Raw genomic sequence first — 23,912 nt, 5'->3', positions numbered from 1 at the left:
ATGAATGATCTGAACTTAGTGACCAAAGGTCAGGTGACACCAAATTATTTTAGGAGGGTTAAAACAAAAAGGGTTGACGGGAATTCCAGAAGGATCCCTCCAAATTTGGGAGAATGGGCTTCAAAGTGACAAAGGTAAGCAAGTGTAAAGAGATGCAGGTGTGGGGGGAATTACGACTTAAAGCATGAGCTGCTGAGACCTGAGCTTGTGGAGGGTTACCAAAAAAAAAGCGATCTTGGGGTTGTGGTTAATGACTCAATGAAAATGTCATTCAGTTTGTGGCCGCTGTGAAAAAGGCAAGCTCTATATTAGGCACAACTAGGAACAGAATCAAAAATAAAATTGCTATTATCATGCTGCCCTTATTCAAATTTAGGGGAACCAGCATTGTGCCGTTCCAGTCAACACTCATCAAAAGAAGGTTATTAAAGAGTTAGAAAAGGTGCAGAAAAGAGCAACTGTTATGTTCAAGGAGCTAGGACAGTGACCTCGTGAGGAAATGTTGCTAGAGTTGGGATTCTTTATCTTAGGAACAAAAGGCAAGTAAGGAAAGACAGGACAGAGGTGTGCAAAACTCTGCTTGGTGTGGGGCACAGAGGGACATGTTTCTCCCTCTTCTGCAGTGTTACAAGCTGATGGGGCCATCCCATGAAGCTGAATGATGACAGTTTGGGACTTCCTCATGCAGCATATAAGTAAACTGTGGAATCCACTTCTACAAGCTACAGTGATGGCCACCAATCTGGGGGGCTCTGGAAGGAATCGTTCTTGGAGAAGACACTTCTTGTCTCGGGCTTCTGCTCCCGAGTAGCCAAGGCAGCATGCCTGTCGACACCTGGGCAGGCGGGGGCTGTGGCGCTCCTGTCTGCTTGCTGGGTCCTGGGGGCAGTTGGACTTGATAGACCCGTGCTTAGATCCAGCTTAGCTCTTCTGTTTTTAAAGACAGAGCCGTAGACAGTCTGGGGTTGAGTGACGGGGTCTGCTGAGCAGATGTTACTAGAGAAGAGCTGTGCATTCCTTCGAGCTTAAAAACAACCTTTCGGGATGAGCTGGAGCAAGAGGAATGAACTAGACCAAAACGGAGTTGGTTAACTCGCTAGCAACACCCATCTTGTCTTCCCTGTGGCAAGTGGCACATGGATGCACCCCTCATCTAACAGCCATAGGACCTGAAATGCTTTGAGGTGGGCGGCGGGGGGTGGGGGACATGCTGCCATCGGGGGGGGGGGGGTGGTTCAGTTGCTTGCTTTTGTCACAGGCCAACCGCAGAACCCTTTGGCTGCTGGCCGTGTGGCCGGAGCTCCCTTGTTGGACTTCAGAGGCGAGAACTTCTAATCAGGAGAATGGATGAGGGCATCTCCTCCTGTTAAGTTAGCGGGGTGGGAGGGGGGGGGAGGGAGCAGGAGGGCTTCCGCTAACGGAGGTCTTCAACTGGTGGCATGAGAGGTTTGGAAAAATAATGCATCCTTTCCGTAGGACATGTCCAAACCCGCTAACTGGGGTGGGGAGAAAATCTATTGGATTTCCTCCATGTTACTCACCCCAAGGGCTGCAGTGCTCTTCCACTGTTCCCTTCCTTTTAGGCGCAAACGAGATGCAACTTTTATCATGGGGGAGTTTTTTAAAAACTCTTTCCTCTGCACTAGTCCAGATCAGAATTGGGGATGCTGCACACCAGCTCTTGGCAGTGGGAGGGAAGCTCCTGCCGAACAGGTGTCCAGGGGCAGGCAGCCAATTCCAATCAGAACTTCTGGGCAAAGGATGTAATCCTCCCTGCCTCCTTAGCTCAGTCCTGGTTTGGACTGGTGCCTGCCCTGTGCCGGCCTTAAACAGCTACACCTTGCCAAACTCATAAGTCATTTTAGTTTGACTCTCCATGGGGTCTTTGCAGGGGAACGTCCTGATGGATTGCGTCCACGGTAGATCTGCTTTCCATTGTGCTGTTCTTAGTGGCACCCAAAAGCATCAGCTTAAGGTCGTGGCCTCATCCTGCTTGCTTTCTGGGATGGCCAGTCTTTTAAGGATTTTCCTGATGAGCTGTTTTAAGATCTGCTACACTGAAAAGCAGAGAACAAATTGACAAGGTAACAGCGATTTTGGCTTACTGCATACATGGGAACAGAACCTGACTGTTACCACAAAATGTAGGCTCTCTGGTTTGCAGATAATGTCTGTCTGTCTGTCTTTTTTCTTGTGCAAAATGAAAGAACAGTGGATTCTGAGCATAAATATGTTTGGATGGTGCACTGGTGGAATAAACATACTTTCAAGAAGCAGGGAAAACGCATGTTGCGTAATGCCCATGTGCTGGTTTTCTTCCAAGGAGCTGGAAGCGCCTCACATAGTTCTGTACACCCCTCCTTAGTTCACCCTGACAACAGCCCTGTGAGGTAGGGCAGGCTGAGAGGGTGAGCAGTCCAAGAACTGCTTGTCTGCGTGAGCTGGGGTCCCTCCCTCCACAAATTCAAAGCTACAGACCTTGCAAAATGTTCTTAATGGACCAAAGCTTTTCCCGGGAGCACAATCACCCCGAATTAATCTCTAAGCACGCACAGAGTGGTTCACTGAAGCCATTCCAATGCTGACCGCCAGGGACTTCGCTTATGAGCACACTGGGCCCCATCCCTTTGGGGGGGGGCCTTCCGAAAGTGGCTTTCCATGCACGGATCCTCTGTTTGGGCTGCCCTCCTCTGCTGACAGTGTGTCATCGGGTCCAGAGCCATGCCCACATCGTCTGTCTCTGCTCCAAGCCCCCTTCCGCCAGGTGTACATCGTGGTTATCCCCAGAGGCTGGCTGGCTGCACACCTGGGGAGCCTGGCCTTGCGATGAGCACTCTCATTTCAGGGTCTGGAGTTGCCCACATCCCCAGCCTCCCCTTCTTTCTCCTCTCCCTCCTCTCCCGAAGAGCAGTCAGCGGCTCTTGTGAGCGTGCAGCCAGTATTTTCTTACTCCCAGCACTAGGGATTCCTAGTCCGGTTCTCCAGCCGCTACATCCCCATGTACGTCTGCGGTGGAGAAGTGATCAGCCCATGCCTCAGATTAAATTTTAAAAGCAGGAGGGGTCTAGCAAGTGGGTGATTCCACATCTTCACTAGAGGGGCTCAGACACTGTATCCCAAATTCTCCATTAAGCAGTCAACTGACCTCGTATAGCCCAGATACCCGAGCAAAGTTTCTCATAAAAGAAACTGTTGCCATGGAATTCTTTGCTTCCCTTGGGAGCAGCTAGATGTTCTTCCAAAACTCTTTTTCCCCAGCAAATTGTGACCGGCAGGAAGGGAGGATGGTCGTTTTCTCTGCCCCTTGGATAGAACAACAGAATCTGCAAAAAGCTTAATTTGAAGAGCATCTCTTCATCAGCACTGCCTGTTCGATTGTGTATTAAAATTAATTTCCACCAAGCCTAAATAGTGGGGCATAGAAGGGTCCACACATCACCTACCCCCCCACACACACACACTTCTTGAGTTGGCTATGGGTGATCTAGAAATGGAATTCTTCAGATCATCATCATCATCATCATTTCATCATCATCTCGGTTTACTAGTCCATTTGTACTTTGATGCAAAGCTTGCTGGCTATTCACATGTTCAGCACACCCGAGTCTGCATGTTCACTTCTTCAGCGCTCCCACATGTTCTCAAGTCAACAACATCATTCCCTTCCTAGCATCCTCCCAAAGACACTTTAGTTTGTTTCTTAATTCTCACATGGGGGTCTCCACCCTTCCAATCTATGAAAGGAAATTTAAAGCACTGCATTCCACAGTAGAAAATGGTAACAAGAACACATTCTTTTTTAAACTGCGTTTTTTGCTATAAGCAGTGTCTGAGCCAAAGATTTGATTCTTTGTCGAGGAGACTTAGACTCTGCCCTCCCAGAGCATTTTCCTTGCAACTCTTAAAAAGAAACAACGGTTTCTGTTGTCGTATACAAGAAAAACAACAGCACAACTATGGACACAGGCTCAGTCGACTAAAAACATTTTAAAATGAGGATGTGTTGCCACATTAAAGGAAGAGAATTCTGCCCAGTCGGCGAAAAGCAGCAAGCAAGAGGGGCTGAACGGATTTCACTGGGTGGTGCATTCAGTGTGCCTTTTGCAAGGACCTTTTGCCCCACCCCGGCCAGTCTCAGTTGCCTTCTGGAAAACTCTGTGCCTCCAGCGCCTGAATAAGGGCATGCCGCGTTCACCTCTCTGCGCAGTTCACACGCGTGCTCTTCTTTGACCTGCCCTGAGCAACCAGGCCAAGATGGGTCTGCGCCACAGTCTGGGCAGCTGCCGTCCCCCGATGGGTGCAGCCATGTGCTGCAGAGCAGGCATCTGACTTTCCTGGTTGTGTCCCATCACACCGATTTGCATGGCTCCTGAGTCAGCCTGTCAGATGCTTCGCAGTCCCCAAACAGTTGCTGTGCGATCGGCGCACCGCTTTGGCTGTGGGGAGGCTGCACATGGAAGGAAACGCTCAGCCAGGTTTGTTATGGGCCAGTAAGTTAGACGCTGGAAATCCATCCAGAGCTCCCTATGTCTCTGGCACTGGGCAATTGTTGGGAATGGTGGGGAGGGGGGCGCGTTCTCGGGGTACATTCCCAGGTCACTCTGATCTAGGCTCACCAGGAGGAGGAGAAAGGTGCCTGGGGATTTAGGGCTCCAGAAATTGAAATGGGAGAAACAGAGGAGCTTATCTCAAGGCCACCTTCTCCAGGTGTTTGGGTGGACTCTGGGAATATGCAGGACCTACAGCTGTCAGGAGGGTGTATGGGGCGGCAACTCCAGGAGCCAGGCTGGTGTGACTCTTGACCCCATGATGCTGCATTGGTGGAGAAGGGCTAGCCAACCAGAGGGCCTGCATAGATCAGGAAGGCTAGCCCTTCTCCAGAGAAGAAGGCACACCCAGAGGGGTGGAGCACGGAGTTACTCAAAGGGAGAGTTGCCGAAAGTAGCTAGATGGGGGTTCTGCAGAGTGCTCTGTGCATGCTCAGAGACTCGTTCTTGGTTGGTTGTGCTTACTGGAAGTGCACAGTAGAAGAAAGAGCTTTTTGACAAAGAGTGGGATCTTATTTTTGGAAGCACGAAGGGGGAAACTTAGCTCACAGTAGCAATAACAGAGATTTTTTTTTAAAAAACAGCTCTGGTGTTAAACAGATACGATGCTAGGTGATTTCAAGAAACCGGGGTAATGTTGCAGCTGCTTAGTGGTTTAGCATGTTCGGATCGTTTCATGTCTACTTCATTAGGAAACCCTTACAGCAGCCCTGCAAGGTAGGTCATTATTATCCCCATATTGCAGGGAAGAAATGGAGGCTTGGAGGGCAGCAGCTTGCCAAAGCCAGTCGGGGAACTCTTTGCTAAGAAAGATTTGAGCTGGGTGATGCTTGACTTGCAGCCATAACAATGATGTTTTAACAGCTTTCAGGGGCACTGAATTGTTGCTGAAACTGGTACTTTATATGTTGTAGTTGATCAGGTTTAGTTTGTAATTACAGTGTTCCCTGTAATGTGTCAAATGGATAATTTATTCTATTTCATTCCTATACTGCCCGGTACCCAAACCTCTCTGGACAGTTGCCAGTTGCCTTTTTTTTCCTACCTGTGTGTAGGTGAGACCGCTTCTCCCTGTAACATATGTGTGCTGTGACACAGATAGGCATGTATCCAATTTACCTGTCACAGGATATATTACAGATGTGTATGGTCAGGTTAGTTCTGTAACATGAAGTAGCACAAGTAGATAAAATCACCTGTGGGAACTGTTGGTCTTCGATATTTTCAGTAACTGCATCTTTGGTCGCGTCCCTTTTTTAAACAAGACTATTTTAACACAAAAATATTTCTACTTTTACCTTCAAGTTTGAGAGACAATGGAACCCGGCAGCATCCCTAAAAATGAGGGTTTTTAAATTAAATTCATCTCTGTTTTTCTGCTAGCATGCATTACTTGCAAAAGCAGCTTTCAAAGGAAAGGCTATGAGCTTTCTTTAGAAAGTTTTCCTGTACCAAGAGTAAACATCCTTCTGGTATTCTGTACCCGTTTGTTGGTATTCACTACTGCTGATGTGGAAAGTAGCCAGGTCTGATGTCCGATGGACCACAGACGGTTGGGTAGAACTATCATCTGAGTAGTTGGGTAGAACTATCATCCTGGTGTGAAGCCAGAAGAGTGAGTCCTTCAGGTAGCCGTGCTGCAGCAGAGCCCGTGTGGTGTAGTGGTTGAGAGCGCAGGGCTGGGACTTGGGAGATCTGGGTTCTACTCCCCACTCAGCCATGGAGCTCACCGGGTGACTTTGGGCCAGTTGCAGATGATCAGCCCAACCTACCTCACAGGGCTGTTGTGAGGCTAGAGAGGAGGAGAATGATGTTGGTTGCCTTGAGTTCCGTGGAAGGACAAATGGGCATAAATATAGTAAATAGTGGTTCTTATAGAAAGGTAGAGTTGAATCGAGCCCATCTGGCCACCAAGTCCAGCCCTCTGCTCAGTATAGGACTCCAGGTTAAACCATCTGTCTCAGAGGGCGGTCCAGTTGCATCTTGGGTGCCTCCAGTGCGGGAGGGCCCACAGCTACCCTCGGTCATTGGCTCCGTTGTTGTACTGCTTTAAAGGTCAGGAAGCTCTTCCTGATGTCCAGCCAGAGTCGGACTTCCTGTAGTTTGAGCCCATTGTGCCCCAGAAAATTGTAATGTGCTAGAAGCATTTAATAGAGGGAAAGCAGGTGCACGCAGAGAGGTCAACGGAAGGAAGAACCGTACGTGTTCGTGATGGTGGCTTGTGGTTGCATTGCATTTATGTCCCGTGGTTTTTCCTCATGTGTGGAACTCAAGACAGCTTGCGTCGCTCCGTTTTATTCACACAACAACAACCCTGCGAGGTTGGTTAGGCCGAGAGGGGCTGGCCTTAAGTCACCCAGTGCGCATCATGGCCTTTGAGGACCCAGATCTCCTGGTCTCCAGTCGAGCACCCTCACTACCACTTTGCCTTGTGATGTGTAGGCTTTCCTTTAATCCTCATGTCTGGATGCAGAAGTACAGGCATTTTTAAAGCATTGTTTTTGGGCTTGCTTTGAAATTTGTGTAGAATCGGAGGCAAGAAATGCCTTCAGTTGTGTGAAGGCTGACTTTGCCTCCAGGATTCTACTTTGGTCCAGATAAGAAGATGATCGATCCCCTTCCGCTTGCATCTGCATCCAGTGATTAGACAAATGCCTTCTGCTTTCAGGTAGCTTGCTGCCAGGTAGAAGAAGCAACCACTCAGGTGCAGAAGGGGAGCAGGGCCCATGCAGGGAAGATGGAGCCATAGCTGGGTCAGAGATTGTCCACGGTCCAACAGAGCCTCCCACCAGGAGCTGCTCATTTGTAAAATGCCTGGCCTGGTATTATTTTGCTAATCCTGATGTTATTCCCCACAGGTCAGAAAACAAGAGTGTGTAGAGCCCGGGGAGATAACAGGAAAGAAACTTTAACATTTTCACTGAAATGAACCTGAGCTGTAGAGTATGGTTAATGCTACAATCACCCAGGTATGTTAAAATGTCACTTTTGCACCATCTTTAATCCATTTCCTTTTTAAGGATATGATTCTGATTCTTAAGGGAGTCTTGATGCTGCTTCAGATTGGGCTTGCTTTTCTCCTTGGGATCTGTTGTGGCATCAATATGTTCCGCTGCATTAATATGCCGCTGCATTTAGCTCAAGAGCTTCAGTGCAAGTAAAGGCTCTTGGCTTAATGCATGCGACTGACAACTGGCTATTGGGTGTGTTGTGAGAACTGAGGCGCCTTCAAACGCCTAGAAGGGAGACCGGCAGGAAAGTGCCTGCTGTGGTGGAGGGGTGGCGCTTGACTGGAATTTTTGAAAGTTAACATGGATTTCATTGCAGGAGAGGAGAAGGGACACTTTTGATCTTGGGGTTCGCGGAGCAGATTTCAACCTGGTTTAAAAACTGCTGCCTGCCACTTTCCCACCTACTTTGCTTTTGCTCGACAACTCACAATTGGTTCCTGCTGGGCATTGTGATGCCTGGTCGCCAGACTACTAGGTTGTTTAGGGGCTAAACAACCCTGAAGTTAACCTGTGCTTTGTTATTGAATTAACTACTTGGTAGTTTAGCCTTTAAACAACCCAGATGCCTGGGGCTGGGCAGTAGTGGGCTGGCGGCTGCTGAGTGAAAGCAGAAGTAAAGGAAAAGCCTAACTGTCTTGTTCTTCTGGACAGCCCTCAGTTTTCAGAGCAGGGGTCCATTGTACATTGAGAACTTCAACAAAAGAACAAGCCGAGAACAATCATTTCCTACTCACAAACAGGAGCCCCATGACTAAAAATATAGCTGAAAGTATTTACAGCATCCCGTTAAGACAAGGTGCATGGAGAGAATCAGAACCGAACAGAAAAGGGAAGTAGAATGCATTAAAACCGGGATGGTCCAGTGGTGAGCTGATGGTCCAAAACGGACCCCTGACACAAAGCCACCTGGCCCTTAGTTATGGTTGGGACAAAACCTAGCGGAATCTGTCTTCTGCAATGTTCAGACATCATGTCAGGTAATAAGTCGATGAAATGTGAATCCTGGGCTGTTTTACACCCTCCTCTTGGGCAGCTCTGAGGAAGAGGTTGGAAGCTTTGGCTTCCACATTTGTTTGTTTGTTTCTATGTCTGTCTTCCCTGTTTGTCTTTCAAGGAACTGGAGGTGTCTCACATAATCCTCCACCTCTTTCTCCTCAATTCTGTCCTCACAAGAACTCTGAGGTACACCAGGCTGAGGCTCTGCGACTGGCCCAAGGTCACCCAGTATACTTCCAGGCTGAGGGGGGATTCGAACCTGGATCTCCCAGGTCCCCAGTCCAATATTCTAACCACTGCACTAGACTGGCTTTTGATTAGCCACAGCTCACTGTGTCACCCAGATCCATCAATTTCTGGTTAACTGTAGTTAGTCTAAACAAACCAGCTTTGTAACCATAGTTTGGGACTGATGAACAATGGTTTACAGGGTTCAGATGGCACTACAACCCATGGTTAATCAAAAGCAGACACTTCCAAGCCCCTTCTTGCATCTGGGCTAGAATATAGAGGGGAGGGAGAAGCTCAGCAGCCTGGAGGGAGGCAAAGCTCATTTGCTTCTCTTGGAACCCTAATTTAGCACAGCATCTGGAGACAGTCCCTGTCGCACTGCTTCTCTTTTAGGGTTTGTAAGTCTGAGCTCACATATCTCAGAGACATGAAGCGGTTGCTGCCCACAGTGGCATTTAGCTTGCTATCGATGCTTTAACCTCAGTCCTCTTAGACTGAGCGTTTAAGCATCTAAGGGAGGGCTGTCGAACGAGCGGCAACCATAATATTTTAGCCCTGGGGAGTCTGCAGTAGTTCCACCCACTGCTTGAGTCAGCACAGCTGCTGGGAAGGGGCTGGAGCCGCACATTATCCACTGCCCAGTTTTATTTTTCAGTATGTTATTTTTTGGCCATCTTTTCCGGATCAAACCCTCTGCTCAGGAAGAGATGCCGAAGCCCAAGGGGTGCAACAGGGAGGGGCTGTGTCCGCATGGGATCCCTGTAGAAAGCTTTAAAGTTCAGTACTTAGAGCACAGTACCCTTTTCAGTCATCGCTCCCTTTCTCCTTTAACTCTTGGTGTGTGAAATTTCCTTTTATTTTAAGCCACTTTGGAAGCCTGTTGTTAGGCAAAAAGGCAGGATATTAATATTTCAAATTAAATCTCTAGATATTTTTAATTTTCAGTTTTTAAAAAAATATAAAAGCTTGGATTTAAACATCACTTTCTCAGCAGAACATGGGGGAGTCATTTCCCCCCACATGCAGAGAAGTTGTTTCCTTGGAATCTCTGCATAAGAGGCACATGCATGAACATGTTTTGAAAGACTTCATTGGTTAAGTGCCTGCCTTTTCCTCCATCACGCAGGTTCTGATTTGTTTCCGGCGAACTTCCTTGTCAATGAGGGAAGAAACTGCCTGGAAATTTGAGGTGGGAACAAGGTCCTAATACCATTCAACATGCGCAAAGGGGTTCCCAAAGACCCAGACATTGCTGACTTGTTCTACAAAGATGATCCTCAGGAACTGTTTGTGGGTTTACACGAAATTGGACATGGTAGTTTTGGAGCCGTGTACTTCGTAAGTAGCTTTGGATTCCTATTCATCTTGCATGAAGAATTGTTTTCTTCTCTCCCGTCATCCTAAAATGACATTTGTTACACAAGGGAGTAAAAGTGGGATCGGGTAGAACAGGGGCAAAGGTGGTGAGGGAAAGGCAAAATTAGTAAGGATAAAACGTAGAAACATAGAAACAGCGAGTCAGAAGGGGCCTCCTGGGCGATCTAGTCTGACCTCCGGCACCAGCCGGCTAAAAGGGTAGGTGGGGGAAAATTAAGGATATATGTATCAGCTCTTTCTTACTGGAGAAGACAACCATGCTAGGAAATGTGAGAGGCACAACAGGAAGCGGAAGGCCAAGCACAAGATGGCTGGACTCCCTCAAGGAAGCCGCGGCTTAGAAGAGCCGAGCAGGGCTGTTGTGGATGTGGTATTTCAGAGGACTTGTCTTCATTGGGCCACCATAAATTGGAAACAACCCGGCAGCAGAGAAAAACAACCTCCTTGTCCCTGGAAAACTCTTTCCCGGTGTGGCTCGGCTGCAGTGAAGCGGCAACGGGGGGCACTCAATGGCAAATGTGGCCATTGGACTGTATCACAGTTGAACTGCTGCTAAAATACTCCAAGCCACCAGCAAGGAAAGGACCGCGAGCAGCGGATCCTCGCCCAGCGCACCGAGACGTTGCCAGGCTCCGAAACGTGAGGGTGAGGGGCAGAAGGCGCCATCCGAGAGACTGGAACTTGCCGAGGGCCGCCCCCCGATTTTGTGGCAGAGACGATTCTTGGGCCAGAGACCTCCCAGGGCTCTGTATCAAATGGATGAAGCCAAACACCAGCATCCGCCTGTGGGTTTCATGCTGCAGCGCGGCTTTCAGCTCCCGACGCGGTTGATGCAAAAGATGGCCGCCTGCATGCCATGTGAAGGCGCTGACCCAGTTTCGTAAATGAAGTAGGCCGAACTTATTAGTTCCTCATCTTTGCAGAAATGATGCCGCGTCCCTCGAAAAGGAGGCAGCGTCACTTAAAGCGTTTAAAGCCAGCCTGCCGCATGGCATTACTCACAGTCTGTCTGATGTGCGTTATTTAACTGTAAGATCCCGGGCTGCGACTTAATCCTTCAAGGAATGCAGAGCCCTGCTGCTTTAATCGTTTAAGGCTCCACGAGACAACACGACAAAGAGCGTTCTTTCGGCCGCGGTTCTCCTGCCAGCCAGGCAGGCTTTGGCCACACCTCTGCCAGCTTCTGGCACTAGGCGTCGTTTCTTTTAAGCATCTGGGGTGGGGAAAAGCACACTGGGCTTGATTGGCATTGCAGAACGTGCTTTTGGAGGCTTTAAAATGGTGGTTGTTTTTTTATTAGGAGAATCCTGCAGGACCTGACCCTTAATAAATAGCATTTTTTCCAGAAAGAACAGCGGTTCCCTTTCTGAGGTTCTCTTTTATTTATTTAACCTCCTTCCTGAACATTTGGAGCAGGTGATAACTGAAATTGTGGCAAAATTCTTTGGATCTGACTAGTTCTGTTTGAACAGACTAGACTGGACAATAACGCACTGGGAGTGTTGAACTGGGGACTCCCTGCTCTCGGTGCCACCACAGAAACTGTCCAGGCGAAGGAACCTCTCTCTGGCCCTTTCCCTTGGGCGCTGCTGGTACTTGTGGGTGAAAGGCTGCCCCACTGTCTCCCCCTGCTTGGCGAAGAAAGAGGCCGCTGAGAGTTCCTCTGGGCCCATAAAGCGTTTGAGTCTGAGCAGTGCTGTCCTTTGAGGCGAGCGCCGACCGAGCTTTCAAGTGAGCAGCAAAATCAAGCAGGGTGCAAAGCCAAAGAAGAATCCCAAAGAGGAGGTGCGGTGGGACCTCTCCAAAACAGGTGGCTGGCCGATGGAGCGGCAACTGTAATTTGGTGCACAGAAGGGTAATTTTATGCACACTGGGGCAAAGAAAGACCAACGATCCCAACTTTCATAGATCTATTTGTGTCGGCAGAAATCTTAGGGTCATGGTGGACCAGTCAGCTATGAAAAGAGTGGCTTCCATGTCACTTGCTTGGCTGCAGAAGAAAACGAGAAAGTCTGCTATTTTTTTTTTTTTTTCATTGTTAAGCCATCCCTCGACGCTAGTGGTGGAGGGCTTAGAAAAGTTTTTAATAAATAATCATAATAAATAAATTTGACTTCTTCCCCTGGCCCTGCTTGCTTCTAGGCCACCAATGCTCGCACCAATGAAGTTGTGGCAATCAAGAAGATGTCCTACAGTGGAAAGCAGACCAATGAGGTGAGGGTGACCGGAAAGGCTAGAGTAGTACGGGCTGCCTTGTGAGGAGGGCTGTCCTCTTGTATTTTGATGCCTGCTTGTCTAGGAAGATGCTTTTCAAAAGCTTAACTCCAGGATCAGCCAGCCGGTGCTGGTTAATCGAGCAATGTGGGCACAGGACTATTTGTCTGTGCGGCCTTTACCTTTTTAGCAAGGCAGTTCCTGCCCTTGTCAGCCCCTGTGTGGTATTTTCTTTACCTCCCCTGGTAGGATGACCGATATTACAACCGTTGTATCTTCTAGCCTGCCGTTGCAATCGGGGCAGCCTGCAAGGTCCTCCCCGCTTCTTCTGCATTACACCGCTGTGGATCGATTGAGAGTTAGTGTGGCATAGTGGTTAAGAGCACAGGACTGGGACTCAGGAGATCCGGGTTCTAGTCCCCACTCAGCCATGGAGCTCACTGGGTGACTTTGGGCCGCTCACAGCCTCTCAGCCCAGCCTACCGCACAGGGTTGTTGTTGTGAGCATAAGGTTGAGGAAAGACGGATTGGTCTGAGGATGGTGACTGGCTCCAGGGCATCCAGTAAGTACTTTGCAGCACCTGAAAGCCAGGTGCAAATTTGGCCCTGAATTTGGCTCGCTCATAGTCCAGTTTACCAACCGCTATGCCACACTCACTCCTTGGCCCTCCTCCGCCCTGTCCCTCAAGGCCTCCAAGCCCCCTTTGGCCTCTCCTGTACCTCGAAATTGTGTGTGACTGCTTACAAGAGCAGCTGTGGTGGTCTTCCCCTTCCTACAGCTGCTGCCTTCTCTTCAGGAATCGGAATGTTTATGAGCATTCCGTGATGGTACTGCTGCACCCCATTGGCCTTCCTATCTTTAGCAGATGCCGAGTAAGAAAACTTTACTGCCCAACTCCTCGTGCCAAAAATGTGGGAAGCATTCACAGCAGGGGTTCTCGAGTCCAAATCCTGCCCAGATCTAGGACCGCACACGAAACAGGAAAAAGCCAATATCTGTGATCTCAGCCCACCTTAGAAACACTCTGCTTCTCTGCTGCACTTTTGGGGGGGGGGGGCTCTCCGGTTCAAGGGCCAGATCGGCTTCACACAAGCTGCATGCCTGAAGCAGGCAGGGCCTGGCATGTGGCCCATGGCATCCGCCCCCCCACAACATTCGCCACATATTCATGCTTATTGATTCCCCCGCCCCCCCACTGGAGGAGGTGAGCAGCAGGGAAAGCTTCCCAAACAGCTCCCTCCCCCCACCCCCAATCATCAAGGAGCTGCTCCTGGAGGTGCTGGCGAACAGCGAGCAAAGCCCATTCATGGCGTGCGGCTCGGGAAGGGCAGGGCATCGTCTGGGGCTGGGTGTTCCCAGGGGAAGCCGCCTTGCAGGCCGGATGAGGCCCGTGTTGTTCCGGGGAACGCAGAGCCTGACATGAGAGCCAAGTTCTTTTGCTTTTTTGGAAAAACAGAAATGGCAGGATATTATCAAGGAAGTCCGATTTCTGCAACAGCTGAAGCACCCCAACACCATCGAGTACAAGGGCTGCTACTTGAAGGAACACACTGCCTGGGTAAGTTGCCCCAGAGGGGCTGTTCTCTGAAACATTGGCTTCGTGGCTATAATGCTGAACACTCCCTTTGCCATTTGCTGCTATTTATGCTTTATTTGCTGTATTTATATCCCGCCCTTTTTCCGGTCAAGGAACTCCAGGCAGCTTCCATAATTCTCCTCCTCTCAATATTACCCTCACAACAACAACCCTGTGAGGTAGACCGGCCCATGACCGGCCCAGAGTCACCCAGTGAGCTCCATGGCAGAGTCGGGACTCGAACTCGGATCGCCTGGGTCCCAGCCCAACACTCTTAGCCATGACACCACACTGTTTCAAGCCCACCAAGTAGAACTGAACAGTGTTTACAAGGGCCCAGACTCCCCTGCTGGGTTGCCTCATCCTCGTCTAGTCTTCACTACCTGGGTGACAACCACTGGTCTTGGGCTTGATGGAGAGAGGACTTGGATTTCTTAGCTTGTGACCGAATTTTCTCAATTTTGAATGCTTTGCGTGTGTTTGTCCTTTCTAGATTATGCAAGGACTTCCTTCTTGCCTGTTCCTTTTTTTTCCGGGGTGGGGGGTAGATTTGCTTGGATTTCTCTCCCCCACCCCTTCAAATTAAAGTAGATCGCCACACTGACATAGAATCATAGAACAGGAGAGTTGGAGGAGGCCATGAAGGCCATCAGGTCCACCCCCTGCTGTTGCAGGACACCAAGTCACACCACCCCACTCAGATGGCCGACCAGTTTCTTTCTGAAGGTCTCCAGTGTGGGCGAGCCCAGCACCCCTCCGGGCAGCTGGGCCCACTGTCAAGTTGCTCAGAGTGAGGAAGCTTTTCCTGCCATCCAGCCTGAATGTGGACATGCGTGTCTCCTGCCTTTAGCTGTGCAAGCGTTTGCACAATCAAGCCGAAAAAGAAAAAAAGTTGGAAGGAGACCTCTGTCAGTGCTGACTGAGACCCGTGATGGGGTCGCACTTGTGAATGCTGCTTGTGAATAACCGGGACGGCCCCCAGCCCTGCCCTCTGAGCCACCACATGGCTCTGCAGGGTGTTCAGGAAGATGCTGAGAAGGCTGGTGCAGCCACGGCCAGCGAAATTGCTGCTTAGGTGGGAAGCACCTCTGAGAGACTGATCCATATGTGAGACTGGGAAACCTTTGGATCTGTGCATCTCACCTGTGGCATTTTGCTGCCGCTCGGCCGCATTGCTTCTCAGCATCCGTAAAAAGAACGTACACCCAGAGAAAGAAACGGAATTATGGTGGATCAGCCCTTGTGGGACTTTTCACTTTTGGGTTTCACTTCCCAGGGACTGTTTTCCACAACCAGCAGACTCAGGGCCAAGCGTCCGTGCCACAAGTGAGGCTCTGCATCGTTTAACTCTCTATGGAAAGAGAGCATCACATAGAAAAATAGCGTGTTCAAGAGAAGGCAAAGTGGAACCTTTGGGTAGGCGGGGATTTGGTTCAGCAATCTGCAGCCTAAAATGGTTGTTTCTGAGTAAACATCACCTTTTCCTGCTAGTTGCATAGCAAAGCCGTAATTCCTGAAGTTTTCCACACCGTATCAGTGAACCTCTCCACAATCTCCCAGGATCTGTTCACATGTTATGGGTTGATTTCAGCTGTATGACACCACCGTACATGTGAGTGGGTGGGATGGGACCAGGGCAGCCAGGGCAACCCAAGTAAATGGCAAAGCAGTTCTCAATACTCCGAAATGGGCCATCCCATGTTAATATGCGCATAAACTGAACAGAAATGAGAACTTCAGTTTTCCGTCTCTTTTGCTGTCCTGCATTCTGAATCTTGCCAAGCAATCCTGAAATTTGAAGTTTAAATCTGTTACAACTTTGTTGAAGAATTCCGTTGTCCATAAAAGCATAGTTCCCAGGCCTTCACCAAGGAAAGGCAGTGGCGATTAAACTGGTTTAAACCTGTAGTGTAGAGGATTATTTTTTTTATATAATGCTCGCTTAATCTTCGGAGCGTGTGTCATTCTTGCACATTAATGGCCTGCTTTTATTTCTGCCCCTTGCAGTTAGTGATGGAATACTGCTTAGGATCAGCTTCAGATTTGTTGGAAGGTAAGTCTCAAAATATTCCTACCATGGCTTTATTTTAAGTGCAGAATTTCCTTCCCTCTGAAGTATTTCATAGGTGATTTACTAATGATCCAAGGGCAGCAATCTAGTTCTTTCCTCTTCAGTACATAGATGCTTTTATTATGACGTGCAGTGCATTTCCACCCCGTGTCTGCATGCAGCTGGGTTTAACTGAGCTATAAGGTGAATTCATGGGTTGTGGCGTTGTTTCCATTGTTCAGAGCTCCTGGGCAACAACTTTTGCGGGGCCACTGTGCTTAGGGAGAGAGGCAGTGTAGAAGGTGGGCCATCTCGATCTACAGATTCCTCCGGTAGATTTGTCCCGTTCAGAGGAGGTGGAGTTTCAAGGTTAGGTGGTGAAGCTTCTCTGGCCAAGCGTGAGAATCTGCATCTGTGGAAGGGATGGGGTGGGGGAGGGAAGTGGGTGCAAAACGCAGTCCTTGACCCAGCCGGGAGGCAATGGCAGCAGCACGCGGCCCAATTAGAGGGACTCCAGCATTCCTGGTCCTCAAGTGACAAGAGTCACTGTGAAGGGTGAAGTCAGAAGCTTTGACTTCAGCTCTTTGCACGGGCAGATGCTTCTCCCTCAGCTTCAGCAGGAGGCTGTTGAGAGTCCATGCTGTTCTGTAGTCCGTGAAGCTTCAATACCAGTACAGCAAGGACGAGCTCGCCAGAGGTGGTGGGTTCAGGGAGGGGGTTCCAGGCACGAAGGTCGTCCCACGAGGGTGGAAGGTGGACAGAGCCTCTTCGGGGACACGTGTGGATAAGGCTGCAGGAGCGGTGCTCCCAAGAGAGAACGCTGGGGCGGCGAGGCGCACAATGTCAGTTTTGGAATAGCGCCTGCCTTGCATGCCCTCCTCCTCCTCGTGCCTAGAAGAAGGTTCCTGCATGGATACCGTCCTCCTGGTCTTCACGAGGCCACTTGCCGGCTCTGCCTCGCAGCTTTTCCCAGCCGAGCAGTGTGCAAGAAGAGGACTGTCCCGTGTTTTCTCCTTTTCCCAATCCAGTTCATAAGAAGCCACTTCAGGAGGTGGAGATCGCTGCCATTACCGATGGTGCCTTGCAAGGCCTGGCCTACCTGCATTTGCATTGTAAGATACACAGGTAAGCGCATGGCCTCTCCTTGTTTATTCCCAGGGGACGGGGTTCTCAGCACTGGGCAGGGCAAGTTCTGAGAACTGCCTTGATCCATCTGACGAAGGGAGGTGGCGTTCAGTGTGCTTTCGAGCGACTTGCCTTCCTCCTCTGCACTCAAGCATCAGTGCACAACCAGGAGGCACTTCTAGATCCCTCCTGGATCCAGGCGCTCTTGGGGTGCTCAGGGGCATCACAGAGGCCTTTCCATCAGCTACAGTCAGTGAGCCAACCATAACTTCTCCTGGACGGAAGAACGCGGGGCTGCGCTTTCTTTGCTGGTAACGTCCAGCTCTGACGACTGCTGGGTTTTATGGAAAGGGCTGCCATTAATTAAGGGATGACTTGAGGATGCCAGTAGACAGACGCTGAATTGCTGCTCGGACTAGCTAGGTGGAACACATCTCACTAGGAACTTCTCTGGCTGCTGGTACACTTTCAAAGCTGATTCAGGGTGTGAGGCCTCAAAAGGTCTGATCACCTTTCCCGGTCCCTCTCTGTGTCTTCCTGTCTTCTGGGGTGAGGGAGAAGAAAGCGTTCTTGGTGCAGGTGTTCAAGGATAGGCTGGACATGCACATGGTGGGCTTGTTGTGACCGGAGCCGGCTGGAGCCGGGGGTCAGACTCGATGGCCCGGGATGCTCCTTTTGACTCGCTCTGTTTCTGTGTTTTTATGGTGACTGGCCATCTAAAGGGAGGCCTTCCAAGAGCGCGAACAGGTTGCCTGGGGAGGCTCTCAGGCAAGATCTGCTCAGTGGGCCCCTCTCTCAATAAATCTGTCCTCTTGCGGCTCCTGCCACCCGCTGTGATTGCTGTTCCCCATTGTTTCTACCCCTTGCCTGCTGACAGGCCGGGAGAGACAAAGAGTGAGCCGGCAGTGGTGTCTCCTGTTGCGTCTCTGCATTGCCCAAGCACGAGGCAGGTGGACAGGGAGCCTGCAGTGGTGGGGAGGAAGGGCGTGCCCAGGGGACTTTGGTCAGGAGACCTCTGGGGGGTGTGGGCCCTTGGCAGGTCCCCAGCCAGGCCTAGGCGTGCTGTGGGTCCAGGCTGTGGCGCCCCACTGCTGGAATTTTCTCCGCAAGGATGTTTGCCTGGCACCAGACTGTGTATCATGCCAAGCACTAGGTGAATACGGATTGCCCAGAGCTTGTATACTCTTTCAGAACAGTTTTCATGCAGGGGACACATCTTCCCATCTCACTGTTTCACTTTTGGTTTTAACTGCTTATTACAAGCCTGCCTTGTGAATATTTTAAACTAGCAAATGGACAGGTAGAGGCAGCGCTCAGGTAGCTACAGGGAGGACCGCAAGCCAAGAGTTGGACACCCTCGGTCTGAAGGAAGCCAGGCTTGCTGGCGCTCTTAAGTGTGGTCTCTGCCCTGTTGCTCCCCTCTAGACCCCTGGGAGGGAGTCTCCCCACTTCATTTCCTTGAGATGGGGCTACCCCAGGACAAGGCGGAAAGAAGCGGGCTCTTAAACTGATGCAGCGAAATCTTTAAGCAAATCTACTCAAGAGCTGGGCATATTTATTTATTTAATGCACTGTAGCCTGTGGGCCTCTCGGCAGGTTACAAATCTTAAAATCGTAAGTACCGTTCAGAAAGTACTCGAGTATACTCATGAATTGCAATAAGAACTAAAACAATAGGACAGAACAACAACAAACCTCAGCAGCTATAATAATTTAACCCCCACCCTCTGGCACTGCGGCAGATGATCATACTGAGCCTGCCTGGGGTTGGGCACTGTCCCATCAGGGGAGCCCCTGTGGCTGACTGCATTCCCCTGGCAGAGGGGAGGCCTGCGACTGCAGTTCTCACAGGACTCCTCCACCTTGGCCTCAAACCAAAGGAGATGCAAAGTAGGAGTGCAGGAGAAATACGTTCATTTCCTACAACGTACGATGATTTGCACTTTGAAATGACTATGTGAAACCAAAACTCACTTGTTCTTGACATTTGCACTTAAGTGAAGTTCTCCAATGACAGGAAGTGTGTAAAAATGCATATGAGGGTAAATTAATTTCAGAAATGCATATTAGGGAAAAACCTTCAAAAATTGGTATATTATGCTCAATGGGTATTAACTGGAAGTGTGCATTAATCACTGTGGATCTTCATGCATACTTTAAAAATTAATATTTGGAATGAACTGGAGAATGAATTTACAAATAAAGAAATTGCGAAGAATCCATGCCGGCCAAACTTAAATTGGAAAAATGGGAACTTGGAATTGACAGATGTCATCCATCCAAACTGCAAAAGCATGTTGGTTAGGGTAGCCTGCCCCTAGTGGCTGAAGCGATTATTGTAGGCTTCAACCACCTCAAAACATTTAGAATGAATCAAAGCATTGTAAAAAGACATTAACCCCAAGCTGCACACCTGTAGAGTCCCCTGACAATATGTGCCAAGTTTCAGGTGCCATGGTCTTAGCTCTGTGGGGGTGCTGGATAGACCCGCATCATCCTTCATTGCAATAGATGAGAACAGCTTATAAAATCCTGGGAGATAACCATAAGGACAAAATTAGCAGCCTGCAAACATAAGTTGCCTGAAAATGTAACTCTCTGTAATTGAAAAGGGCTACTTCTTGCACTGAGCGTCAGTCTGGTTCACATGTTGGATTTGGGATCCTGGTTCTAGTCTACGCACTCCCTGCCCAACCGACCTCACAGGGTTCTTGTTGTTGTGAGGATAAAATTGAGAGGAGGAGGAGAATTATGCAACACCACCCCGAGTTCCTTAGAAGGAAAAATGTGGGATAGAAATATAATAAATAAATAAATACACACTCCTGTTTGATTGTACATTTTGGAACTGACTGGCCCAGTATGCCTGTCAGATTTGTCATTCTAGAATCTACAGAAACTAAAAATTCGCAGCTTCATAAAATGCCTACTGCACGTTGATTCTGTGCCAACGCAGACGTTCAGTGTGCGGTCCATAAGAACAGAATTTCCCAGGCATTTATAAATGGATGGCATCTTGCCAACAAATCACTGTAGACCCGTTGCCACACGCATACCTGAAGGGGCACCTTTCCTCCTGTGTAGCAGCCCGGTCTTCATCTGAAGTGCTCCTCTGCCTCCTCCCCCTGATGAAATGAGGGGGGGTTTGCAAGAAGCAGGGCCTTCTCCTGCATAGCCCCCCAACAGAGACGTCCACTCCCTCTCGAGGTCTGGTTGGCACCGCCTCTTTTGGCTTTTAGGCACCAACTAAAGACTTTTCCATTGAGCAGTTATTGTAGCAGGTGAAAATTTAGGTATTAATAATGTTATTTTATGCTGCTGCCAATGGGACATGATTTTAAAAGGAGGGGTATTGATTTCTAATTTTAATGGTATATGCCAGTGGTGGCGAACCTATGGCATGCATGCCACAGCGGGCACACGGAGCCGTCTCTGTCGACACACGAGCCAAGTCGCCCCAGCATCGCCCCAGCAGCTGAGCATCAGATAGCAGCGCACATAGGGGCCATGCGCATGCTCGGAAAGGAGTAGTGGCACCAGGCGGTGACGTCATGTGCTGCGACTCATTAGCCACAACTAGTCCGAGCTTTCGCATGGCCGGTCAAGGATTGGACTGGCTGTGAGTTGTGTTTTCTAAACTAAAACCTCAGTATTCAGGTTTTATTGTCGTGTTGGCACTTCGCGATAAATAAGTGGGTTTTGGGTTGCAGTTTGGGCACTCGGTCTCTAAAAGGTTCACCATCTCTGGCATATGCTTTGTGTGTTCATGTGTGGTATTTATTATTATTTATTACAAACATTTATATCCCGTCCTTCCGACAAGTGCTCAGGACAGCTTACATAATATAAAATTAAAATAATACAATAGTAAAACTACAATTAGTAAAGCAGTATAAAACAGAACATCATAAACTGAAAAGAAAGGGAAGGAAAAGAATAGAAAATGTGACTGTGAGGAAGGAAAAAAAATCTTAAAACATCTAAAACCCTTGATTGTTAAAATGATGGTTGAATAAAAAGGTCTTTACCTGGTGCTGGAAGGAACATAACGTTGGTGCCAGGCGGGCCTCTCTGGCGAGCACATTCCTTTCATTCCATTCTATTTCCTTTTTGGTTTTAATCTTGTTAATGTTTTTACTGATTTTATTGTTATTATTATTTGTTTTTATAGTAAATGTTATATTGTGTTTGTATTGCTTTCTATTGTTGAATTTCAGTATGTTGTAAGCCACCCAGAGAGCCAATGGCTAGTGAGGCAGCGTATAAATTGAATAAATACATGTGAGCAATCTCTCATAAGACGTAGAAATACAGACGGCTTTTCCTCTTGTGTGCCTTGCCTGTTTCCCTGCTCTGAACTCGCACATGTGAATGAGCAGGATGAACTGCGCAAGAGGGAAACCGTGCCTCAGCCCCGTCTCCTGCGCCCCCTGCGGTTCAATTAGGGCTGAAGCCCCCTTTCTGCCTCACGACATGCTGTGCAAAGCTGTTGGAAACATGCAGCAAAGGGGTGTCCGTGGGGTCGGGGGCTGCATCACACACCCCTGGGACTGGGCCTCCCCTTCCAGGTGCCTCACCACCTGCCACTGGAAAGAGGGGGCCGCTTAACCTGGAGGGTGTGGGACTCCTGTGAGGAAGGGATGCCTTCTGCACCCCTGGTGACGCTTTTCTTCCTTCTGTTCAAAAGGGACATTAAAGCGGGAAATATTCTGCTAACAGAGCCAGGCCAAGTGAAGCTAGCTGATTTTGGGTCCGCCTCTATAGCATCCCCAGCCAACTCCTTCGTTGGAACACCTTACTGGTAAGCAGCGCTGCTTTCCTTTCGGCTTTCACGGGGCTCATTGAAGAAGAGCTAGGAAAGTCATGATGCAACCCGAAAATGCGGCCCTGGCCTTTGAGAGTCATTTGGGCAGTGAGCGGGGTGTCTAAACAAGAGCCTGTAAGTTGCTGCTCGGTTGAGCTGCTGCGGAAACGTGCAGCCCGGAGAAGGGGAGGGGCAGCAGCTGTCTGAAACGCTGCCATCCTCGCGGGCACCACTTGGTGCTGCAAGGTGCCCAGTGCCATCCCTTCCTCGAACAACCAGCTCAGAACCTCCGTGTCAGCGCATGCACAGGACACCAGAAACTTTCCCTGCACACACCCGATTCATACCAACAGCATTGCACAGCAGCAGCAGCTCTCGACAGCCAGGGTGCAGCTCTCGCGGGACAGCATTCCTCGGGCTTTCGAACGCGCGAGCAGATGCGCCACCTGCTCCTCCAGTTTTAGGGCCCCCGCAGCTGCAGTGTTCCGCACTTGCAAGGCCGCCGCGTCACAGGGAAGAAGCCGCTATGGGTTCTGCCTGCCCTTGGGGTGTATTTTGGAGAGAGGATCGCCTCCACTCAGTACTTCAGGCCGTCCTGCGGAGGCGACGTTTAAATGGGGGATTCCTGAGCTGCATCTCGCCCTTCTTGCCACTCTTCGGCGGTGCCCGTTCATGAGCCCCTGGCTGAGACTTCTGAGAGCATCAAGGGTTGCTCTCATCTTTCAAGGCTCCGGACTGGGGCTGGGACATGTCCCAGGACCCTTCTCCACACTCGATTTGCCTGTGTCAGTAACAATAGAAAGTAACCCAAGGGCATTTGTGGGAAGGCTAACCCTTGTGTCAGCAGCCCTCTTCCACAGTGCTTATGACGGATGTCTGAACTTGGCTGCTTCCATTCTGTCTGCATTTCACAGAGGATGGGGCACATTTTATTCCTGTCGCCGACAGAACCTGTTTTTTTACACAAATGCATTTGTGTGCGTTTGTGCAATTTTTCCTCCAGAAAATACCCAAATCTCCCTATATGTGCTTTAGTCTGAGGGTGGGGAGTGCACATCTTGGTTGCTGGGGGAGGGGTTGTATTTTCCTACGGCTGTGTTTGCATGAAATTATAGAAAGTAGAGAAGATGATCCGCCCGGAGAAGCTGTTCCACCACAAATTGTGTGGATTGGAGCCTAAACATCGAGGCTCATTTGAATCCACTGCAGATTTCTCCAGCGTCCCTCCTGACTGGCGGCACATGGGAGCCAGTCAAGGCCCGGCCCGGCTTGAAGCTCCGCTCACAGGGAGAGAATGCACGGTCCGCAGTCGCTGAGCACCTGCCTTTTATCTCCTGCACCAGCAAAGCAGACCTGCCCCTGGTGTGGACGTCCCTGCTGTTTTGCTCTGTGCACTTTTTCTCTAAAACCAGAAATCCTTCCCCTTTCCCCACTGTGCTCCAGATGCCCTTGTTTCTTTCATAGCTGCAACCCCAGGCCGAGCATCTCCGGTGTGTCAGTGGGAAAGCTCACCGTCTCTGGTGAGGCTGAAATTGGTGCCTTAGGACCCTTTCGGCCTGTGCAGGCTGACTCAGGTACAATGCCCGACGAGGTTGGCGCGGGCCGCCCATCCGCCAGCATGTTGCACTAACAGCTGATCCTGAGGTTGCCCGTTTGGTTTGCTCCGCTCATGCCTCCTTACCGTCCCCCCTGGAAAAAGTTTCTGCTCAGCAGGCGAGGGTTTTTATTTTTCCAGCATGGCTTAATTCTGCTCCATGCGGATTCTTTTACGTTCTGGGGCAGCTGTGCTGGTGACGACGCAGAGGGTGGGGGGCAGCCCCCCTCTACTCTGCCCTGGCTTCCTCTCTCCGGTTGCTTAACCTGCCTTGTTTGTATCCCTGCATGGTAGGATGGCCCCTGAAGTAATTCTGGCCATGGATGAAGGACAGTATGATGGAAAGGTAGATGTTTGGTCTCTTGGGATCACATGCATAGAGTTAG

General features: G+C 49.7%; 1 protein-coding gene across 3 annotated transcripts in view; it reads left to right on the top strand.

Moving 5' to 3' along the window:
* TAOK3 (TAO kinase 3) overlaps window positions 1-23,912 on the top strand; it is a 130,073-nt gene that overhangs the window by 35,715 nt on the left and 70,446 nt on the right. For 2 of the 3 annotated variants that reach the window (XM_044448849.1, XM_044448848.1), the window contains exons 2-9: window positions 7,406-7,516; window positions 9,912-10,123; window positions 12,305-12,376; window positions 13,834-13,935; window positions 15,961-16,006; window positions 17,032-17,128; window positions 21,816-21,929; window positions 23,821-23,912. In XM_044448849.1, coding sequence (XP_044304784.1) covers window positions 10,004-10,123; window positions 12,305-12,376; window positions 13,834-13,935; window positions 15,961-16,006; window positions 17,032-17,128; window positions 21,816-21,929; window positions 23,821-23,912 — 643 coding nt within the window. In that variant the 5' untranslated portion in view covers window positions 7,406-7,516; window positions 9,912-10,003. The other variant, XM_044448850.1, reaches the window with a different exon arrangement.

The sequence above is a fragment of the Varanus komodoensis genome, unplaced genomic scaffold, assembly GCF_004798865.1.
Source record: "Varanus komodoensis strain SLA01 unplaced genomic scaffold, ASM479886v1 scaffold56, whole genome shotgun sequence".
NCBI classification, from domain to species: Eukaryota; Metazoa; Chordata; class Lepidosauria; order Squamata; family Varanidae; genus Varanus; species Varanus komodoensis.
Note: the sequence above shows the minus strand (reverse complement) of the source record. Positions and strands in the feature narration are given on the sequence as shown.